The 21,587-nt window shown below is 36.8% G+C and overlaps 1 protein-coding gene across 8 annotated transcripts in view; it reads right to left on the reverse strand.

Moving 5' to 3' along the window:
- NIPBL (NIPBL cohesin loading factor) overlaps positions 1–21,587 on the reverse strand; it is a 164,119-nt gene that overhangs the window by 43,864 nt on the left and 98,668 nt on the right. For 6 of the 8 annotated variants that reach the window (XM_052670492.1, XM_052670493.1, XM_052670491.1 and 3 more), the window contains one exon: positions 14,378–15,925. In XM_052670492.1, coding sequence (XP_052526452.1) covers positions 14,378–15,925 — 1,548 coding nt within the window. Of the gene's footprint in view, positions 1–5,013; positions 5,676–9,695; positions 10,358–14,377; positions 15,926–21,587 lie in introns of all 8 variants that reach the window. The other 2 variants (XM_052670495.1, XM_052670496.1) reach the window with 2 other exon arrangements.

Genomic DNA, 21,587 nt, shown 5'->3' on the forward strand with positions numbered 1-21,587 from the left:
TCTTGGATGTGGTTTTGCCTTAGATATTGTAACAGTATTTAGATACTGGGTAGATTTCTAGGCCTAGCTGGTGAGATTCTGTCTGCTTGACCATATATAAATTTTGTCAAACTACTTAGTTGCTTTACAATGATGTAAAACTGCAAAAAGAGATAAAAGTTTTTGCTATGGAGTTTCACAGCAAGCCATATTCTGCCAGAAACAATTTAGGTAAACCTATTTTCCTGATACTATTTAAAATGACAATAACAATATCAAAATATGCAAACCTGCTTCAATGGTAACTAATGTCACCAATCACACTCTGAAGAACTCAGAAACTTCTGCTATCAGTTGTAATGCATTATTACTTTCTTATTTGGCCAAAATATAAGGAGGACATAAAACTTAGTATGTGCTGAAAGGTGGGCTACAATGATGTTGAAGAGTCTGGGGAGCAAGATGGATGAGGAGCGGCTGAGAACTTCCAATTCGCTGGGCCCAGAGCAGAGGAGCTGAGGGGGGCCTGATGGCAGCTGCAGCTCCTCACAGGGAGCGGAGGGAGGGCAGTGCTGAGCTCTGCTCTGTGTAACAGCAACGGGGCCCGAGGGAACAGCATGGAGCTGCGCCAGGGGAGGGCCGGGGGTGAGGGAAAAGCTTTGCACCAGAGGGTGCTGGGCATGAAACGGCACTGAGCTGCTGGAGCTCAAGAAGTGTATGGACAACACTCAGACATAGGGTTTAAATTTTGGGTGAGTTTCTGTTGGAGTTCAGTGCTCCTTCAGTCCCTTCCAACTTGGACTACTCCGTGATTCTACGACTCTGTATTCATGATGTCTAAATAGTTTGTGAGTACGAATACTGTGGCAAGTGAACAAGTACTTGAGAAAAGCTGCCCCAAGGTTCATTTTGAAAGTGAGGTTTACAATTATGAAGTGTTCAGCATAAGCTGGCTTCCCATATATATTGTATTACCAAGTCTGATGTGTTAATATGTTGTAAGAAGGAAAAATTAATGAAATTAATCAAATTTTGTATTTTCAATCTTAGAACGTACCCTGTATTTTAAAAAGTAATCTTTCCAAACATTAACACTTGAAGTGAAAAACCACAGAAAGGTGGAAGACGGAAAAGGACTGCTTGTTTATGGTGGAGATATTTATCTTAAGTTTGCATTTCTCAGTGTTCAGAAGTTTAAATTTAGTCACTCTCCACATTCGGAAACTTGTACTGAGTACTTGTCATACACTTTCTTTTTGACATTACAAATGAAAACACTGTCCTGGTTTCTAAGGCAGTGTTCATATCACAACAATGTTTTGGATGCTCCCAAGATATGTGCAGTTGGCCACTCAGACGAGAAGAGCTGCAGCCTTTACTGAAAAGCAGCAGTGATGGAGTGAAGGCCAGGGGCCTTGAAATGAGCAAGGGGGTAGTTCCATATTATGTGACATCATGCAAAAGCCCATAAAAGCTGTGGGGAGCTGGCTGGTGGCAGGCTACTGCTGAGCCATTGGCTGGCTGACAGCAGGTGGAGAGATGTTGCTAATGGAACATCCAAATTAGAAAGAAGTAAGTAGATCCCTACTGTAAAAAGACATTCGGAAAATAAATGTATTTTTTAAATACTTAAGTACTACTATGGTTCAGCAGTCAGGTACTACAGTGCAGAGAGTTAAATAACTGTATGTATGTGACAAAAAGCTTAATTGTTAAAACTGTGAAATTCCAAATATCAGTGCACAAATTAAAAATATGCTGTGAACTGTTCTTTTCTTCAAAGAACATTAAGAACATTTTCTTTAAAGAACACTTAAAAAAGTGTTCCATGGCATGCTAAATCTTGGGGATCCTAGTCCTGTGCCCATGTGAACCTCTACAGAAATAGATTTAGAGGGAGAGAAAAGTATGTTCTTTATCATTCCATACAGTCTGCTCGAACACATCTTTCAAATTTTCTTTTCTTTATCTGCCCTAGTATTGGCACAGGGTGAAAGTTCCAGCAGTATGGCTTATAAAAAGAGAGACTGAGTCTCCAGAACTTAGCTCTGGCTTTGAGAAAAGGAACCCATAAAAGTTGGGCAGAGAATCTGGGCACAGCCAATGAGTAATTCTACAACGCTGTGGAAGTCATCACTGCCCACAGAAAAGCAGCAGATATTCAAGAAGGATTTTATAAAAACCTAGGATATTCTCAGAAGCAAGAAGTATTTTTTGGTGGAAAGGAAGACTTCCAAGGAGCCTTATGAAAGATCTAGGCAAAGAGCAGAAAATACAAACAACATACTCTGTGAAAACTGCTGAAAATCAACAGGACTTCCACTGAATAGGTGACAGCAATTGAACTGCAGGGGTAGTTATTATAAGTTATTTATTCCCTACTGCGAGGAGTTCTCATTCTTACAAACTGATAAAAGGAGACAGGTAAGGTCTAGTTTCAAAATACATTTTACAAGTACAGCATTAGTAAGAATAACATGGAGCTACACAAAACAGCTGAGATAAAAGCACTGTTGCAAGATGAACCTCAATTTTTTGAATGAGTTCTCAGGAAAACACCATATCTGCCATATCAATATCTACATTACCAACCATCCCTTTTTTCTTGTCACACCTACCTAGAAGGTGAGCACCTAAATGACTTTTGAGCTTGACAAATCAAACTGTTTCCAGTAGTGCTAGAACTCAAACATAAAATGTTGTGTCACACAAAAGCAACAGAATTTGATATTGCTATAAACTACCAGAGTAAAATAAGAGTCACTGTAGGCTCAAAGAAAAACCACACAGGTGTAGAAGGTAAATCTAGCTGCACTGTTGTAACTCTAAAACATGAAGACGACCGAAGTGCAGTGCAGCGAAAACTTTAGTTCCTTATGTAAGACTATGCGTGAAGAACACCTTTGAAGAAAGGGAAAATCTGCACTGAAATTTCAGATGCGCTGGTGGAGAATTTAGTGTGTTTAAAAGACTTATACTGAGCAACCAAGTTTGTGTTTACACAAGTCTTGAATAGATAATGAAGTCCCGTAATAGCAATCTACACACTGAAGGAGTGGGAACGGGCATCAGAATTTTTTAAAACAAACTTTTAGAGATCATATTTGAAGATCCAAATGGCATTTCTGCACAAGTCTTAAAAACGCTCTCATTTGTCCTAAACTAAAACTTGCATTACATACACCATGCTTGTTTTGGAAAGACAGTCTTTCACACACAGCGAACCACAGACGCTGCCTTACGCCGGCAGTTAGTTTCTCTTACGGAACATATCTTATTGTGCTTTAATAAAGTAAATCTTGCTCTGAATACAGAAACTAAGAAACTGTTCACATAGCTGATCAGTATGGCTCAAGGAAGTAGCATAGAAGGCATTTGCTGAAGCCGGGTAAAGAAAGCATGGCACACATGACCTCACAATCTCAATATTGAGGGGAATAGTTCCAAAGTGCTCCCACAACACATTTCAGAAAATACAGAATAGAAGGCATTCACAAATGTTAAAACCAGAGTGTTCATTCTGACCTGCTGAAAGGAGGCTACGGTAAGACCCCTCACAAGCGTACGAACAAACGAACAACTCTTTGAAAACAGCTCCATAACTTTCCTCTGAGAACAGACTACATCTTCCCAAACAAATAAAATAAAAAAAAAAAGCTGAAAGATCAGAAGAGAGAAAAACATTGTTTCTTTCTTGCAAATGCCAAAACTGACCATCAGGATGATTCAAGAAGATTCAAGTGTAACAGTCCCGTGCTACAGCTACTCCTTCCTTTCATTCAGTAACTTACAGATTTACAAACTTGTCAGCAAAATCCAACAAAAATGTCTGCCTTTTCACACAACAACAAAGGCTTATACACAGGCACAACAACGGCACAATTTTGAAATTCAAAATTTATTAAAATTTGTATAGATTGCAAAGATGAGACAAAACATTTAGCCCATTTGAGGCAGAATTATTCCTTGAGACAGAATGACCACCTAAATGATGTTTTCAACTAGGTGAACTCACTCTATTTCAAACCAAACAGCAGTGATCCATTAAGGCTGGAATAAGATATTTTCTTGGGGGAGGGATGGAAGACAATGGAAAAAAATAAAGGACAAGAAATATGAGCACGTAAAAATAGAGAATTCAAAACGTTCTCAGCTACATGAAATAAGAGAGATGGAAGAAGAAATGGATCGGTGATGCTAAGGGCAACATTAGAAAAGATGTGCTACACAATCTACTAGGAAGTGTAGGATGAATCAAATAAAGGATGCTCATGAAAATCACGTTTCAGTGGCATTAAAATGTTTATAACTGAAAACGGCCCTGAGTAACACAGCAAACACTATTTCTCTAAATTACAGTGACGACACTGGAAATCACGCAAATACTTTTTGTGTTAGTTTAAAAATATCAACCAGTTGTTTTCTGGTTCCTTTCCTTTTGCCACTTAGACAGACAGAAACGTCTACGCTCCTCCGAAGACAGAACCTTAAAACAGTTTATTGTCAAAAAGCCTAAAGTGTGCAGGCTCCCCAGAAGTGATGCACCTGTGGTGTAAATGCTGATGGCATTCTGTAACCCTGTTCTTGCTTGTGCTGCGTTAATACATCTCCAGAAAAAGACACATTTCAGTCTAGTAGTTAAAGACACAGAAGAATCTTGGGGCTTGTCTAAGTAGTAGCTTCCAGAGCTCCAGCTACGCTGGTTTATACAGACACACTTAAACCACTTTAGGTCACGCATATACCTGTTATGTTTATCTATATACATACCCAGATGAAGTACAGTCTGAAACCACCTAAGACTTCCTACATTAGGTACTTGCAACAGAATACATCTTTTCACTTACACTTGGGCAAAACATCCAGAAACAAGTTGTTAGATTTTAGAGTTTCACTTTGATTTCTAATATCACTCTATAAGCAAGCAAGCATATGAACAATCAAGCTTTTAGGTTTACTTTCCTACCCAGGAGCAGCAAATCTAAAAGAAAGTGAGAGGACAAAATACAGTGCAATTAACAAAAATAATCTTACCTTTATTAGATTTGGACGACTTGTTCTTGTTAGGTTTAAAACAAGAGCCCCTTGATTTGTCTTCTCTATCCTTAATAAATTTCTGTACGTCATCCAAAGAAAGCTTCTGAAGGACAACTACAGGCTTAGCTCCTTTATTCAGGTCTTCAACTAGCCCAATCTTCTCTACTTTGTCCTTCTGTTCACCTTTAAATTCAGTTTTCCTTGACTCCTGAGTGACATTGCCATCTTTGTCACGCTTGATTTTTGGAATGACAAAATGTTTCAGTGCACCAGATCTTGCCCCCAACAAATAACTGGGAAACTCTGCTTTATTGTCAGGATGTGCTTTATTACTCTCAACTTTACTCTTACTACTGTCTGTCCTTCGTTCATCCTTGCTGTTGGGTGACCTAAAACCAGGTTTATCAGCTCTTGATTTGCTAGAATCTCCTTTGCCATCCTGTTTTACACGAGGGCTGTCAGGTCTTGACTTCTGATTCTCAGAAGAAAGCCTTTCTCTCTTTTCATCAATCTTGTGTCTGAATTTCCTATCAAATATTTTATGTTTTGAACCATCAGATTTAATACCATACTCAGAATCATCTTCATTTCTATTTGAGGATCTCAAAAATTCAGTCCTTCTAATCTTTGATGGATCTCCTCTGTATCTTTCTGATTCCCTGTCCTCAGATATCTGCGTAAGGTTATCTGTAATTCCTAAATCTGCAAATAGACAAAGCACTGTATTTCTGTTGAACAAACATATAAAGAAACAGGTGAGCTTTGTAGAGTATATTGCTTTTTTTCAAGGATTGAATATGCAATATCTACGTTTCACTCTTGTTACCCAGAGAAGTTTTAGGAATAACTATGAGAACAAGAATCAGAGCATCTACCTTAATGGCAAAGACAAGGGTAGGAAATAACTCAATCAGCCTCCAGACAAAGTAACGCACTGAAAAATTCTCCTTTTTCACAGGTAAACTATCAACAGAAATAAAAGCTGCATCATGTAACTGTTGAATTTTCCCAACATTTATTTATGAAAAGTTGAAACAAAAAATGAAGGCCTCAGAGACTACATGATTCCAACACATATTTCACCATACCTTTTGGGAAAGGATGGATATATATTGCCAAAAAACACCTGCAAATAGAAATGACCCATTTTGGTGCAAAGCATGCTAAATAACTGCAAGTTTTCTAGACTATTGGAATTAACTCATTATATACATTTGGTTTTAGTTTTTGATGAAACTGTACCTAGCGTATTTTCAAAATGCAACCTTGTTCACTACGAGAAAAAAAAGACTAACGGCTGAATGAAAAAAAGTATATATTAAAATGGATCTTCTACAAATCCAGTGTATTTATAAATGCCATAAGGAAAGCCTTCCGGTCCAGTTAAGCTGAAAAGAGGTAGTCATTAATAGACACCAGGGGAGCTGGAACTAGATGATCTTTAACATCCTTTCCAATCCAAGCAATTATGTGATTCTGTGACAACAGAAAGAGAGAAAGGCTGTACATTTCTTACAAAAGAGACAGGTTTTTTTTTCCTGTATGTACAGATACATTTAGAGTTTACAATAAATCTTCAGTCCAAAAGAATAATAAGAAGTCCCTTTCTGTAAAGCATAAAATGTCCTTTGTTTCTCTGAAATGCCGTGTAATTTTCAAGTAAACCTTCAATGAAAATTATAATTTGCTCGGTGCAACTGGAGGTGTATGCAACTTGGAAGATGCTTAGTGGGCTACTATTTCTCCATTTACACCTGCAAATGCAGCTTCTATTGGAAATTCCAGACAGTGATCTGAAAATTTAGGCCTGTGGAATCAAAAACTTTTAGATTTGTACCCTTTACAAAAGTACAATCTGTACTGGAGTAAGGAAGCTGCATCACAATTGATAACTTTCAAAAGTAAATATCCTTTGACTGCAGTGCTTCATTGCCACACTGATTTCAGTGTGCTCATTTACGATAAAAAAATTAGTAAATAAGCTCGAGTGAAATTTGTTTTCTTCAAGTATTAATATCCACAAGCTGTTTTTTCAAAAGGTTGGACAATCCATTCCTTACGTAAGCCCTATACATGAGGGATTTAAACAAAAGCTCAAGAATCATACACCCTTTTTCTCTATTGTTTTCATATATACAAAAGAATACAGTTGAGAAGCCATGCCAAGCTGCCCAGAAAACTGAGGTTTGAGTTTGCTCAAACAGCCAACACAATGTGGATGCAGTTTGTTATCCGAGAATATTTCCTTTCTTGTCACTCCTACCTAGAAGGTGAGCACCTAAATGACTTTTGAGCTTGACAAATCAAACTGTTTCCAGTAGTGCTAGAACTCAAACATAAAATGTTGTGTCACACAAAAGCAACAGAATTTGATATTGCTATAAACTACCAGAGTAAAATAAGAGTCACTGTAGGCTCAAAGAAAAACCACACAGGTGTAGAAGGTAAATCTAGCTGCACTGTTGTAACTCTAAAACATGAAGACGACCGAAGTGCAGTGCAGCGAAAACTTTAGTTCCTTATGTAAGACTATGCGTGAAGAACACCTTTGAAGAAAGGGAAAATCTGCACTGAAATTTCAGATGCGCTGGTGGAGAATTTAGTGTGTTTAAAAGACTTATACTGAGCAACCAAGTTTGTGTTTACACAAGTCTTGAATAGATAATGAAGTCCCGTAATAGCAATCTACACACTGAAGGAGTGGGAACGGGCATCAGAATTTTTTAAAACAAACTTTTAGAGATCATATTTGAAGATCCAAATGGCATTTCTGCACAAGTCTTAAAAACGCTCTCATTTGTCCTAAACTAAAACTTGCATTACATACACCATGCTTGTTTTGGAAAGACAGTCTTTCACACACAGCGAACCACAGACGCTGCCTTACGCCGGCAGTTAGTTTCTCTTACGGAACATATCTTATTGTGCTTTAATAAAGTAAATCTTGCTCTGAATACAGAAACTAAGAAACTGTTCACATAGCTGATCAGTATGGCTCAAGGAAGTAGCATAGAAGGCATTTGCTGAAGCCGGGTAAAGAAAGCATGGCACACATGACCTCACAATCTCAATATTGAGGGGAATAGTTCCAAAGTGCTCCCACAACACATTTCAGAAAATACAGAATAGAAGGCATTCACAAATGTTAAAACCAGAGTGTTCATTCTGACCTGCTGAAAGGAGGCTACGGTAAGACCCCTCACAAGCGTACGAACAAACGAACAACTCTTTGAAAACAGCTCCATAACTTTCCTCTGAGAACAGACTACATCTTCCCAAACAAATAAAATAAAAAAAAAAAGCTGAAAGATCAGAAGAGAGAAAAACATTGTTTCTTTCTTGCAAATGCCAAAACTGACCATCAGGATGATTCAAGAAGATTCAAGTGTAACAGTCCCGTGCTACAGCTACTCCTTCCTTTCATTCAGTAACTTACAGATTTACAAACTTGTCAGCAAAATCCAACAAAAATGTCTGCCTTTTCACACAACAACAAAGGCTTATACACAGGCACAACAACGGCACAATTTTGAAATTCAAAATTTATTAAAATTTGTATAGATTGCAAAGATGAGACAAAACATTTAGCCCATTTGAGGCAGAATTATTCCTTGAGACAGAATGACCACCTAAATGATGTTTTCAACTAGGTGAACTCACTCTATTTCAAACCAAACAGCAGTGATCCATTAAGGCTGGAATAAGATATTTTCTTGGGGGAGGGATGGAAGACAATGGAAAAAAATAAAGGACAAGAAATATGAGCACGTAAAAATAGAGAATTCAAAACGTTCTCAGCTACATGAAATAAGAGAGATGGAAGAAGAAATGGATCGGTGATGCTAAGGGCAACATTAGAAAAGATGTGCTACACAATCTACTAGGAAGTGTAGGATGAATCAAATAAAGGATGCTCATGAAAATCACGTTTCAGTGGCATTAAAATGTTTATAACTGAAAACGGCCCTGAGTAACACAGCAAACACTATTTCTCTAAATTACAGTGACGACACTGGAAATCACGCAAATACTTTTTGTGTTAGTTTAAAAATATCAACCAGTTGTTTTCTGGTTCCTTTCCTTTTGCCACTTAGACAGACAGAAACGTCTACGCTCCTCCGAAGACAGAACCTTAAAACAGTTTATTGTCAAAAAGCCTAAAGTGTGCAGGCTCCCCAGAAGTGATGCACCTGTGGTGTAAATGCTGATGGCATTCTGTAACCCTGTTCTTGCTTGTGCTGCGTTAATACATCTCCAGAAAAAGACACATTTCAGTCTAGTAGTTAAAGACACAGAAGAATCTTGGGGCTTGTCTAAGTAGTAGCTTCCAGAGCTCCAGCTACGCTGGTTTATACAGACACACTTAAACCACTTTAGGTCACGCATATACCTGTTATGTTTATCTATATACATACCCAGATGAAGTACAGTCTGAAACCACCTAAGACTTCCTACATTAGGTACTTGCAACAGAATACATCTTTTCACTTACACTTGGGCAAAACATCCAGAAACAAGTTGTTAGATTTTAGAGTTTCACTTTGATTTCTAATATCACTCTATAAGCAAGCAAGCATATGAACAATCAAGCTTTTAGGTTTACTTTCCTACCCAGGAGCAGCAAATCTAAAAGAAAGTGAGAGGACAAAATACAGTGCAATTAACAAAAATAATCTTACCTTTATTAGATTTGGACGACTTGTTCTTGTTAGGTTTAAAACAAGAGCCCCTTGATTTGTCTTCTCTATCCTTAATAAATTTCTGTACGTCATCCAAAGAAAGCTTCTGAAGGACAACTACAGGCTTAGCTCCTTTATTCAGGTCTTCAACTAGCCCAATCTTCTCTACTTTGTCCTTCTGTTCACCTTTAAATTCAGTTTTCCTTGACTCCTGAGTGACATTGCCATCTTTGTCACGCTTGATTTTTGGAATGACAAAATGTTTCAGTGCACCAGATCTTGCCCCCAACAAATAACTGGGAAACTCTGCTTTATTGTCAGGATGTGCTTTATTACTCTCAACTTTACTCTTACTACTGTCTGTCCTTCGTTCATCCTTGCTGTTGGGTGACCTAAAACCAGGTTTATCAGCTCTTGATTTGCTAGAATCTCCTTTGCCATCCTGTTTTACACGAGGGCTGTCAGGTCTTGACTTCTGATTCTCAGAAGAAAGCCTTTCTCTCTTTTCATCAATCTTGTGTCTGAATTTCCTATCAAATATTTTATGTTTTGAACCATCAGATTTAATACCATACTCAGAATCATCTTCATTTCTATTTGAGGATCTCAAAAATTCAGTCCTTCTAATCTTTGATGGATCTCCTCTGTATCTTTCTGATTCCCTGTCCTCAGATATCTGCGTAAGGTTATCTGTAATTCCTAAATCTGCAAATAGACAAAGCACTGTATTTCTGTTGAACAAACATATAAAGAAACAGGTGAGCTTTGTAGAGTATATTGCTTTTTTTCAAGGATTGAATATGCAATATCTACGTTTCACTCTTGTTACCCAGAGAAGTTTTAGGAATAACTATGAGAACAAGAATCAGAGCATCTACCTTAATGGCAAAGACAAGGGTAGGAAATAACTCAATCAGCCTCCAGACAAAGTAACGCACTGAAAAATTCTCCTTTTTCACAGGTAAACTATCAACAGAAATAAAAGCTGCATCATGTAACTGTTGAATTTTCCCAACATTTATTTATGAAAAGTTGAAACAAAAAATGAAGGCCTCAGAGACTACATGATTCCAACACATATTTCACCATACCTTTTGGGAAAGGATGGATATATATTGCCAAAAAACACCTGCAAATAGAAATGACCCATTTTGGTGCAAAGCATGCTAAATAACTGCAAGTTTTCTAGACTATTGGAATTAACTCATTATATACATTTGGTTTTAGTTTTTGATGAAACTGTACCTAGCGTATTTTCAAAATGCAACCTTGTTCACTACGAGAAAAAAAAGACTAACGGCTGAATGAAAAAAAGTATATATTAAAATGGATCTTCTACAAATCCAGTGTATTTATAAATGCCATAAGGAAAGCCTTCCGGTCCAGTTAAGCTGAAAAGAGGTAGTCATTAATAGACACCAGGGGAGCTGGAACTAGATGATCTTTAACATCCTTTCCAATCCAAGCAATTATGTGATTCTGTGACAACAGAAAGAGAGAAAGGCTGTACATTTCTTACAAAAGAGACAGGTTTTTTTTTCCTGTATGTACAGATACATTTAGAGTTTACAATAAATCTTCAGTCCAAAAGAATAATAAGAAGTCCCTTTCTGTAAAGCATAAAATGTCCTTTGTTTCTCTGAAATGCCGTGTAATTTTCAAGTAAACCTTCAATGAAAATTATAATTTGCTCGGTGCAACTGGAGGTGTATGCAACTTGGAAGATGCTTAGTGGGCTACTATTTCTCCATTTACACCTGCAAATGCAGCTTCTATTGGAAATTCCAGACAGTGATCTGAAAATTTAGGCCTGTGGAATCAAAAACTTTTAGATTTGTACCCTTTACAAAAGTACAATCTGTACTGGAGTAAGGAAGCTGCATCACAATTGATAACTTTCAAAAGTAAATATCCTTTGACTGCAGTGCTTCATTGCCACACTGATTTCAGTGTGCTCATTTACGATAAAAAAATTAGTAAATAAGCTCGAGTGAAATTTGTTTTCTTCAAGTATTAATATCCACAAGCTGTTTTTTCAAAAGGTTGGACAATCCATTCCTTACGTAAGCCCTATACATGAGGGATTTAAACAAAAGCTCAAGAATCATACACCCTTTTTCTCTATTGTTTTCATATATACAAAAGAATACAGTTGAGAAGCCATGCCAAGCTGCCCAGAAAACTGAGGTTTGAGTTTGCTCAAACAGCCAACACAATGTGGATGCAGTTTGTTATCCGAGAATATTTCCTTTCTTGTCACTCCTACCTAGAAGGTGAGCACCTAAATGACTTTTGAGCTTGACAAATCAAACTGTTTCCAGTAGTGCTAGAACTCAAACATAAAATGTTGTGTCACACAAAAGCAACAGAATTTGATATTGCTATAAACTACCAGAGTAAAATAAGAGTCACTGTAGGCTCAAAGAAAAACCACACAGGTGTAGAAGGTAAATCTAGCTGCACTGTTGTAACTCTAAAACATGAAGACGACCGAAGTGCAGTGCAGCGAAAACTTTAGTTCCTTATGTAAGACTATGCGTGAAGAACACCTTTGAAGAAAGGGAAAATCTGCACTGAAATTTCAGATGCGCTGGTGGAGAATTTAGTGTGTTTAAAAGACTTATACTGAGCAACCAAGTTTGTGTTTACACAAGTCTTGAATAGATAATGAAGTCCCGTAATAGCAATCTACACACTGAAGGAGTGGGAACGGGCATCAGAATTTTTTAAAACAAACTTTTAGAGATCATATTTGAAGATCCAAATGGCATTTCTGCACAAGTCTTAAAAACGCTCTCATTTGTCCTAAACTAAAACTTGCATTACATACACCATGCTTGTTTTGGAAAGACAGTCTTTCACACACAGCGAACCACAGACGCTGCCTTACGCCGGCAGTTAGTTTCTCTTACGGAACATATCTTATTGTGCTTTAATAAAGTAAATCTTGCTCTGAATACAGAAACTAAGAAACTGTTCACATAGCTGATCAGTATGGCTCAAGGAAGTAGCATAGAAGGCATTTGCTGAAGCCGGGTAAAGAAAGCATGGCACACATGACCTCACAATCTCAATATTGAGGGGAATAGTTCCAAAGTGCTCCCACAACACATTTCAGAAAATACAGAATAGAAGGCATTCACAAATGTTAAAACCAGAGTGTTCATTCTGACCTGCTGAAAGGAGGCTACGGTAAGACCCCTCACAAGCGTACGAACAAACGAACAACTCTTTGAAAACAGCTCCATAACTTTCCTCTGAGAACAGACTACATCTTCCCAAACAAATAAAATAAAAAAAAAAAGCTGAAAGATCAGAAGAGAGAAAAACATTGTTTCTTTCTTGCAAATGCCAAAACTGACCATCAGGATGATTCAAGAAGATTCAAGTGTAACAGTCCCGTGCTACAGCTACTCCTTCCTTTCATTCAGTAACTTACAGATTTACAAACTTGTCAGCAAAATCCAACAAAAATGTCTGCCTTTTCACACAACAACAAAGGCTTATACACAGGCACAACAACGGCACAATTTTGAAATTCAAAATTTATTAAAATTTGTATAGATTGCAAAGATGAGACAAAACATTTAGCCCATTTGAGGCAGAATTATTCCTTGAGACAGAATGACCACCTAAATGATGTTTTCAACTAGGTGAACTCACTCTATTTCAAACCAAACAGCAGTGATCCATTAAGGCTGGAATAAGATATTTTCTTGGGGGAGGGATGGAAGACAATGGAAAAAAATAAAGGACAAGAAATATGAGCACGTAAAAATAGAGAATTCAAAACGTTCTCAGCTACATGAAATAAGAGAGATGGAAGAAGAAATGGATCGGTGATGCTAAGGGCAACATTAGAAAAGATGTGCTACACAATCTACTAGGAAGTGTAGGATGAATCAAATAAAGGATGCTCATGAAAATCACGTTTCAGTGGCATTAAAATGTTTATAACTGAAAACGGCCCTGAGTAACACAGCAAACACTATTTCTCTAAATTACAGTGACGACACTGGAAATCACGCAAATACTTTTTGTGTTAGTTTAAAAATATCAACCAGTTGTTTTCTGGTTCCTTTCCTTTTGCCACTTAGACAGACAGAAACGTCTACGCTCCTCCGAAGACAGAACCTTAAAACAGTTTATTGTCAAAAAGCCTAAAGTGTGCAGGCTCCCCAGAAGTGATGCACCTGTGGTGTAAATGCTGATGGCATTCTGTAACCCTGTTCTTGCTTGTGCTGCGTTAATACATCTCCAGAAAAAGACACATTTCAGTCTAGTAGTTAAAGACACAGAAGAATCTTGGGGCTTGTCTAAGTAGTAGCTTCCAGAGCTCCAGCTACGCTGGTTTATACAGACACACTTAAACCACTTTAGGTCACGCATATACCTGTTATGTTTATCTATATACATACCCAGATGAAGTACAGTCTGAAACCACCTAAGACTTCCTACATTAGGTACTTGCAACAGAATACATCTTTTCACTTACACTTGGGCAAAACATCCAGAAACAAGTTGTTAGATTTTAGAGTTTCACTTTGATTTCTAATATCACTCTATAAGCAAGCAAGCATATGAACAATCAAGCTTTTAGGTTTACTTTCCTACCCAGGAGCAGCAAATCTAAAAGAAAGTGAGAGGACAAAATACAGTGCAATTAACAAAAATAATCTTACCTTTATTAGATTTGGACGACTTGTTCTTGTTAGGTTTAAAACAAGAGCCCCTTGATTTGTCTTCTCTATCCTTAATAAATTTCTGTACGTCATCCAAAGAAAGCTTCTGAAGGACAACTACAGGCTTAGCTCCTTTATTCAGGTCTTCAACTAGCCCAATCTTCTCTACTTTGTCCTTCTGTTCACCTTTAAATTCAGTTTTCCTTGACTCCTGAGTGACATTGCCATCTTTGTCACGCTTGATTTTTGGAATGACAAAATGTTTCAGTGCACCAGATCTTGCCCCCAACAAATAACTGGGAAACTCTGCTTTATTGTCAGGATGTGCTTTATTACTCTCAACTTTACTCTTACTACTGTCTGTCCTTCGTTCATCCTTGCTGTTGGGTGACCTAAAACCAGGTTTATCAGCTCTTGATTTGCTAGAATCTCCTTTGCCATCCTGTTTTACACGAGGGCTGTCAGGTCTTGACTTCTGGTCCGACTTCTGATCCCCAGAAGAAAATCTTTCTCTCGATTCACCAGAGTCATGTCTGTGTTTCCTTTCAAATTTCTCAGGTTTTGAACCATCAGATTTAATACCATACTTAGAATCATGTTCATTTCTGTTCGAGGATCTCAAAAATTCAGTCCTTCTAATCTTTGATGGATCTCCTCTGTATCTTTCTGACTCCCTGTCCTCAGATCTCTGTTTAAGGCTATCGTGGTCACGTCTCTGAGCATCAGAAACTGAACGCCCCTCAGGCCTTTGCTTCACTGGATCTGATCTACTATCAGGTTTTAGCTTTGAAGTATCAGATTTCATATCAGGTTTATGCCTAGATAATTCAATTTTCTTTTCTGACAATGGTTTACTGGAATCCCTCCTGTTATCATGTCTATGTTTTGGTGTTTCAGGCCTGACTTCACTCTTCTGCTTGGGTGTTTCAGGCCTGCCTTCACTCTTCTGCTTTGGCGTTTCAGGCCTCTGTCTTATTTCTTGTTTACCATTATTTTGTTTTCCCTCATTTTGTTTCATCTCCATTTGTCTGCTCTCATTCTGTTTTGACTCTGCCTGTCTGTTCTCATTTTGTTTCATCTCCACTTGTCTGCTATCATGCTTGATTTCATACTTAGCGTCTACCTGTTTATTGTCATTGTATTTAATTTCCAACCTTCTGCTCTCATTTTGCTGAAACTCCATTTGTCTGTTCTCATTTTGCTGGATATCTGTCTTTTGAACCTCAAATTCTGACTTTTTCCTGAAAATCTCAGGGTGGTTTTCAGGTTTAAGTTTAAGAACTCCAACAGTCTCTTCTTGGGGAATACACACAAATCCATCATTATACTGCTTAATCTCTTCAGGTTTTTTGATAGCCTCAAGTTCCTGAGTTATTGTTGCCTGAGAGTCTGCTCTTCCTGCTTGCTGAAGATCAATACTAACCATCAGCGCTGGCCTTGCCCCATTTCCTGCAGAACCTGTCTCCTGAGAAGCTGGCCTATTTCCTCCAGCAGCACCCCCAGCCTCCTGTGGTTTGTTTTCTTGTTTTCGCTTCTTCAGAGGCTTATCTGCAAATTAACAGAGAAAAATAACAAATGATATATATAGAAAAAGCTTAATTGTATAAGCAATAATATCTTCCTGGCCATTCTCAGCATGTATGATCATATATAAGAAAAGTCATTGAATTTAAAAGCAAGAATAGATCTTCTCTAGCTAACACTTTTTAATGCATTCATAGTCTATTCACTGCCAGCCAAACAGAGATTCCAATTATTCATTAGAAAACTTCAAAACACATGAAATCAAGGCTCCTGTAAAACTTACATGAGAACAACCTAACAAAGCAGTCACAACAAATAATGACAAAGACAAGCAAGCAAACAAAAATACTTAATGTTGAAGCAAAAGTCTGCTAAGTCCAGCTTAAAGTGCACCTTCACATCTACTCTTTGATGAATACTACTACAGTAAAAGATTCTCATTTGCAAATACAGCCTGCTTCATTATACACAAAATTAGTAAGGATCTGCCATGATTAAATCAGAGGCTCTCCCTGCATGGTTCTGTTCATTAGTTGGATTTCATGGATATTAATGACATGAGTAGAGGAACAATGTGCAAAAATGATTAAAATAACTCCAACACTCTGTGCTTCTCTTTGAAACAAAGCAGTATGCCAAGAGTTGGAGCCTACACAATAACAAGTATACTAATTAGGGGGCAGCTATGCAATTACAAGATTGAGTAATTTTCCTTCAGAACCATAGCACTTTGCATAGATGAAATAAAAAGTTAAGTGATAATTTTACATAGTGTAAAGAGCTTGAGTCTTCAACAGTCCTTCCACTTTATATAAAAAAGTTACCAAGAGTAGAATACAGAAAAATAAAAAGCGAGCCAACCATACACTTTGTCATTTGACAGAAGTCACAGAAATGAATAGCACATGGAAATATCAAAATGAATGTGTTTTGTACAGCTATTACAAGCTATTTATTTTACCAACGTGGTATATAAAGTAAAATTAATTAATGACATTAAAACTTTAAGTCCTACCTGTGCTCATTTGTGAACTACCATCATGTAATTTATTAAATAATAATAATAATAATAATAATAATAATAATTTAAAAAGCAATTACCTTCTCAATAATCAAGGAATATAGTATTAAGTTTAAGGAATGACTAAATATAAGTCAGAAACTGTTCTGTAGATCTATGGTCAGTCCATACTACAAACACAATATAAGAAAAATAATTTATTTGGTGCCTACATTTGTGGTGTCTTAGCTCTCTTTTAGAGAGCAGGGGAAAGCTAAGAAGGATGCAATCAAAGATACCCCTGAAACTGTATAGATTGTAAACCAAAATGACAACATATGTCTTATAATTTCATCTGTTTTAGAAGATTCTTTTTCGAAACAGTGAAAACTTGGCAAAATCATCTTCAAAATTAAAATCAGAACAAAGGAACGAGGAGAATCACAGAATCACAGAACTGTAGGGGCTGCAAGCACTCTCCAGAAACCAACAAGTCCAGCCCCACTGCACAGCAGATTAATTTCAGTAATGTGGACAGGCTTTTTTACCCCATCATTTTCATTCTCATATCTATTTGTGCACTTCTACTTCCTATAATTTTAAAATTATATCCAGCCTTTAATGGTTGGTAGGCAGTGAAGACATAGATTAAACTCCATGCAGGGAATCATGAACTCATGGATTCTGAATTGAATCTCATGAATTCATGGAACTGAAAACAAAGAATTTTTCAGAATTCTAAACAAAATCCTGTAGGAAAGCCTGCCATAGTTATTATAGACCTGCTACCTAGAAATTTATGATAAAATTGCCACTTAGAATATGCAGCTTTTCAGTACAGATGTATTTTTTTGTAGAACATATCAATTTACTTAAACTACTAATTAAATATATATATATTATATATATATATATATATAAAATTTTCATAGAGTGACAAAAATTCTTTTTCTCTCTGTGACTTTAAGGCCTTTGAACTTTGACCTCAATGAACTTCATGGTAGGTTTCCAGAATAGTCAGGAAGTGGATGCCTCCAAAATGAGAGCTGGTAAGTTTCAAATTTGCTTTTTCTTTTCTTTTTTTTTAAAATTTAAGTATACACACATATACACACTACCTTCTCAACTGAAAACTCCATTTGAAACACTAATTAAGAAAATTTTGCTCTTAAGAAAAAGTCAGTCAGCTTCTTCATTTTAACCCAGAAATATCAGCCATACGAAAAAAGTTTCTATAGCTCTAATCTAACTGTAGCCTTTAAGACACTATTGATACCTCTTAACTGCCCCATTCCTTTAAGTGAGTTTATCATCTGTAGCAGAAGGGAACAAACATTCACATTTCCACAAGTGTGTTTCTTTGTCCAGTGCATCAGCTTAAGGCACTAGTGAAGATGATTTGCATTAACCTATCAGACTGAATAAGTCAGCTAAGAGTCAAGCAAATGTTTCCTTCTGCTACCCCTACTGGCAAGCAAGGCTGATGGCTAAGAGCTGTGATGCCTTAAACTGCTTTAACGGGATCAACCGAAACTCACCTTTCAGAGCCCTCATGCTGAGGGCTCCAAGATTAAACAACCAAAACAATTCAGGTAGGACCAATTTTCACTCTTGAACTTCTGTAACTGACCAGGCTCAAAATGCTGTTCATCTTCATCATCCAAAATGTCAACTTGTTAATTGTTCTTTGTTCTAATTCAAAATGTCAATGTAAATTGAGAACTTAAAAATAGAAGATCACATCATGATTTGGCACATTCTCTCTAAAAACAGAGCAATTTTGATGGATCTTCATTTCTCTTGACAACTGAATACTGATGTTTTTCACAATCACAACCTGTTGTGTTCTTATCTGAGAAGAAGATGCCTTCAAAGTTTTCTTTTCCTAAAGGGCAAGGTGGCTGTAGACAGAGCTAAAGATTACTCATATATTTTTTCGTATTTCCAGGGCATCTTCATGGCCATCTTCAGAACTAGATTTGATCATTACAGTTCTTCCTCTAAGAGATTTGTGGATCTAGGACAAAAAAGTTGGCCCAAGTATACGAAAATACTAGATTTAACAAGGGCATCCAACATAGGTAGGATGAATACATAGACCACTATCTTCATCGCAAATAAGTGAAAAAAAAATCCACTGAATCAGCACAAAAGCTTTTTAAGATGTCATGATGGCTCGGAAGTGTGGAAGGTGAAAAACACCCCTAGGCTTCGAGAACTAGATCAAATCTTAATTGCACTTTGAATTATATGAGCTTAATCAACAGATTATTGAGCAAAGAATAGTTAACTTCTGCAAGCAGATGTCTTGAAATCTCCTCTTTTACAAGAAGATATATGAAAATTTGCATAAATTTACTTTGTTAAGGAATGAGTTCAAGGACCCCTCATGAATCGTGATGAATAAATAAACTTAAGGACTTTAAAAATGTCCATTCAAATGCACTTCATATCCTTCAAGGCATCAATATCCAATCTTCATCCACTTCAGCCCAGAGACACTGGAATTTCTTTTTGTTATCCGGACCTAGAATTTTATCTAAACATCAGACAAATGTTTTTCTTTCAAATTCCACAGACCTACATTCAAAACTTGCCAGAATTCTGAACAGGTAGGCTGAGAAGCTGGAGACTAGTAAAGTGTGATTTTTTTTTTGCTCACTCTGTAACAGTTTTTGTAACAAAATGTACATGTTGTTAAAACAGCTTTCTGACTGTGTTGGAGACTGGGCATCCAAGTTCGTCTTCAGATTATTCTATTTCTAGAAAAATTATTCTCTTTCTCTACCTTTATATCACAAATGTAGATACATCCAAAATGATTCCTTGAACAAACTTATGACAATTTATGACATGGATATTCTCTTAACATAGCAGCACACTCACCATTTTGTAATAGTTTAGTACCCATAAGCTATCTCATTCTACATATATATATGTACATATATTACATATATACAATATATGCAATATATACAATAGAGATGATGTACCAAATTAAATGCCATTGTAGTTTAAGAAACTAAATATTACAGGAACTACAAGTTTGAGGGAAAAAAAAGAGCTATGTCTCACCTGTCCTGTTATCAATAGTATTCTCAAAAGCAGGTGTGGCTTTCTTCTTGGAAATGTCTGTGTGTCAAAATGATGAGTACTTTCAGATTTAGAAATTATTTAATTACTGTGGAACTTTTGTGCAAAATCAAATTGCACTGAAATAACTACAGATACCTCCAAATACATTTCTGCTGAAAGGATAAGTCAATCGCATGAAGAATCATCATCCTGAAAACAGATGTGTTTGGAAGGTGAGCAAATGTTAGGGACAGAGACTGGATATGGGGAGCTGGATTAAAGAAATATCTCAATTTTTCCATTTAACCTGAAATTTTTCCAAAGCAGCAGCCAGAATATCACTAATGCTGAAATCTCCAACATTACTGCTTTCATGAAAATCCTGTAATTGCCTTAGATATCACATTAAACTCACTCAGCAAATGAATAAAATAGGGCTGTAGCCTAAAAAATGCATGGTCTAGCAAACAAAATTGGGTCTTTTAAAAATATATGAGAAAAAGTAACATCTCAAAAAGAAATACAAGATTGCAGAGCTTTGTTATAGCAGAGTTGTAATATTCCAGACTTAATGCTGTTTCACAGACACTAAAGTCCAGAAAATTCTGAACGATCATGAATGATCTTGAATAATCAACAGTAAAGTTATTTCTTCCTCATTTACATCTGTAAAGAATTAAGTTGGAGACTTCAGATCTGAGATGGTTAAATGTGTAGGTGCTCCTCTTTAGAACTGCAAAGACAGTTCTAAAGTAGCAAGACAGACCCTCAACACTGAATTCTGGATCAACAATTTTGGTGACTCCAGTTTAGACTTTATTTTTTTTAAAGAATAAAAATTTAGAGTCCAATATTTTACAACTCTGACAATCCTTATGGATCACAGCGATACGCCTCCAGTTATTAGAAATACAACTTGTACTATTTAAATCAACAATTAATACATGCGTACCAAACATATCCAAACCTAACAGTCTAATCCTAACCTCTTGTAAAACCTTTTGGTTTTGAGCAAGACAAGTCAGACAGAGTCCAATTACAAGTTTATCTTATTTACGCTACCAATCAAGAGGAGGAACTTTCAACAGATAGCACATAACCACACTCTTAAGTAACAAAATTGTTTACTGACTAGTGAAATCTTTTCCTGGACATTCTTTATAGAGCTCTTCCAAAGTTGTTTGAATACCCTGCCCCACCAACCAAAATTGTTCTGCAGGTCACAAATACCTAAGCCATTCAGTGTGATCTGCATGTAACAAAGCTTTATAAATTAAATTACTTTAATGTTACTGATGTACGGCCTATCAAGGGAGTGAGGGCAAATAGCCATTTTTGTCCTTCTGCTTCTTCATAAACATTCAGCATTTCTGACTGAAAGTTTGCTCCTCATCTTTTTTCTAAAACTATATTCCAACAACCAAAGAAATGAACTATCAGAGAGATTCCCTTCCAATCAGCAGAATGGATTCCCAAAGCACAAACTCCTTGCAGGAGAGACTGAGCAAACAAAGCTCAGCAACTTCAGTCTGACAGTTTGCTCCTTTACAAAAAGAAAATGGCAATGATAATTCTGGTACAGGAAAACTTTCAGAACTGAACGTAATTCCA

This window comes from Tympanuchus pallidicinctus, unplaced genomic scaffold (genome assembly GCF_026119805.1).
Source record: "Tympanuchus pallidicinctus isolate F22 unplaced genomic scaffold, pur_lepc_1.0 scaffold9, whole genome shotgun sequence".
Lineage (NCBI taxonomy): Eukaryota > Metazoa > Chordata > Aves > Galliformes > Phasianidae > Tympanuchus > Tympanuchus pallidicinctus.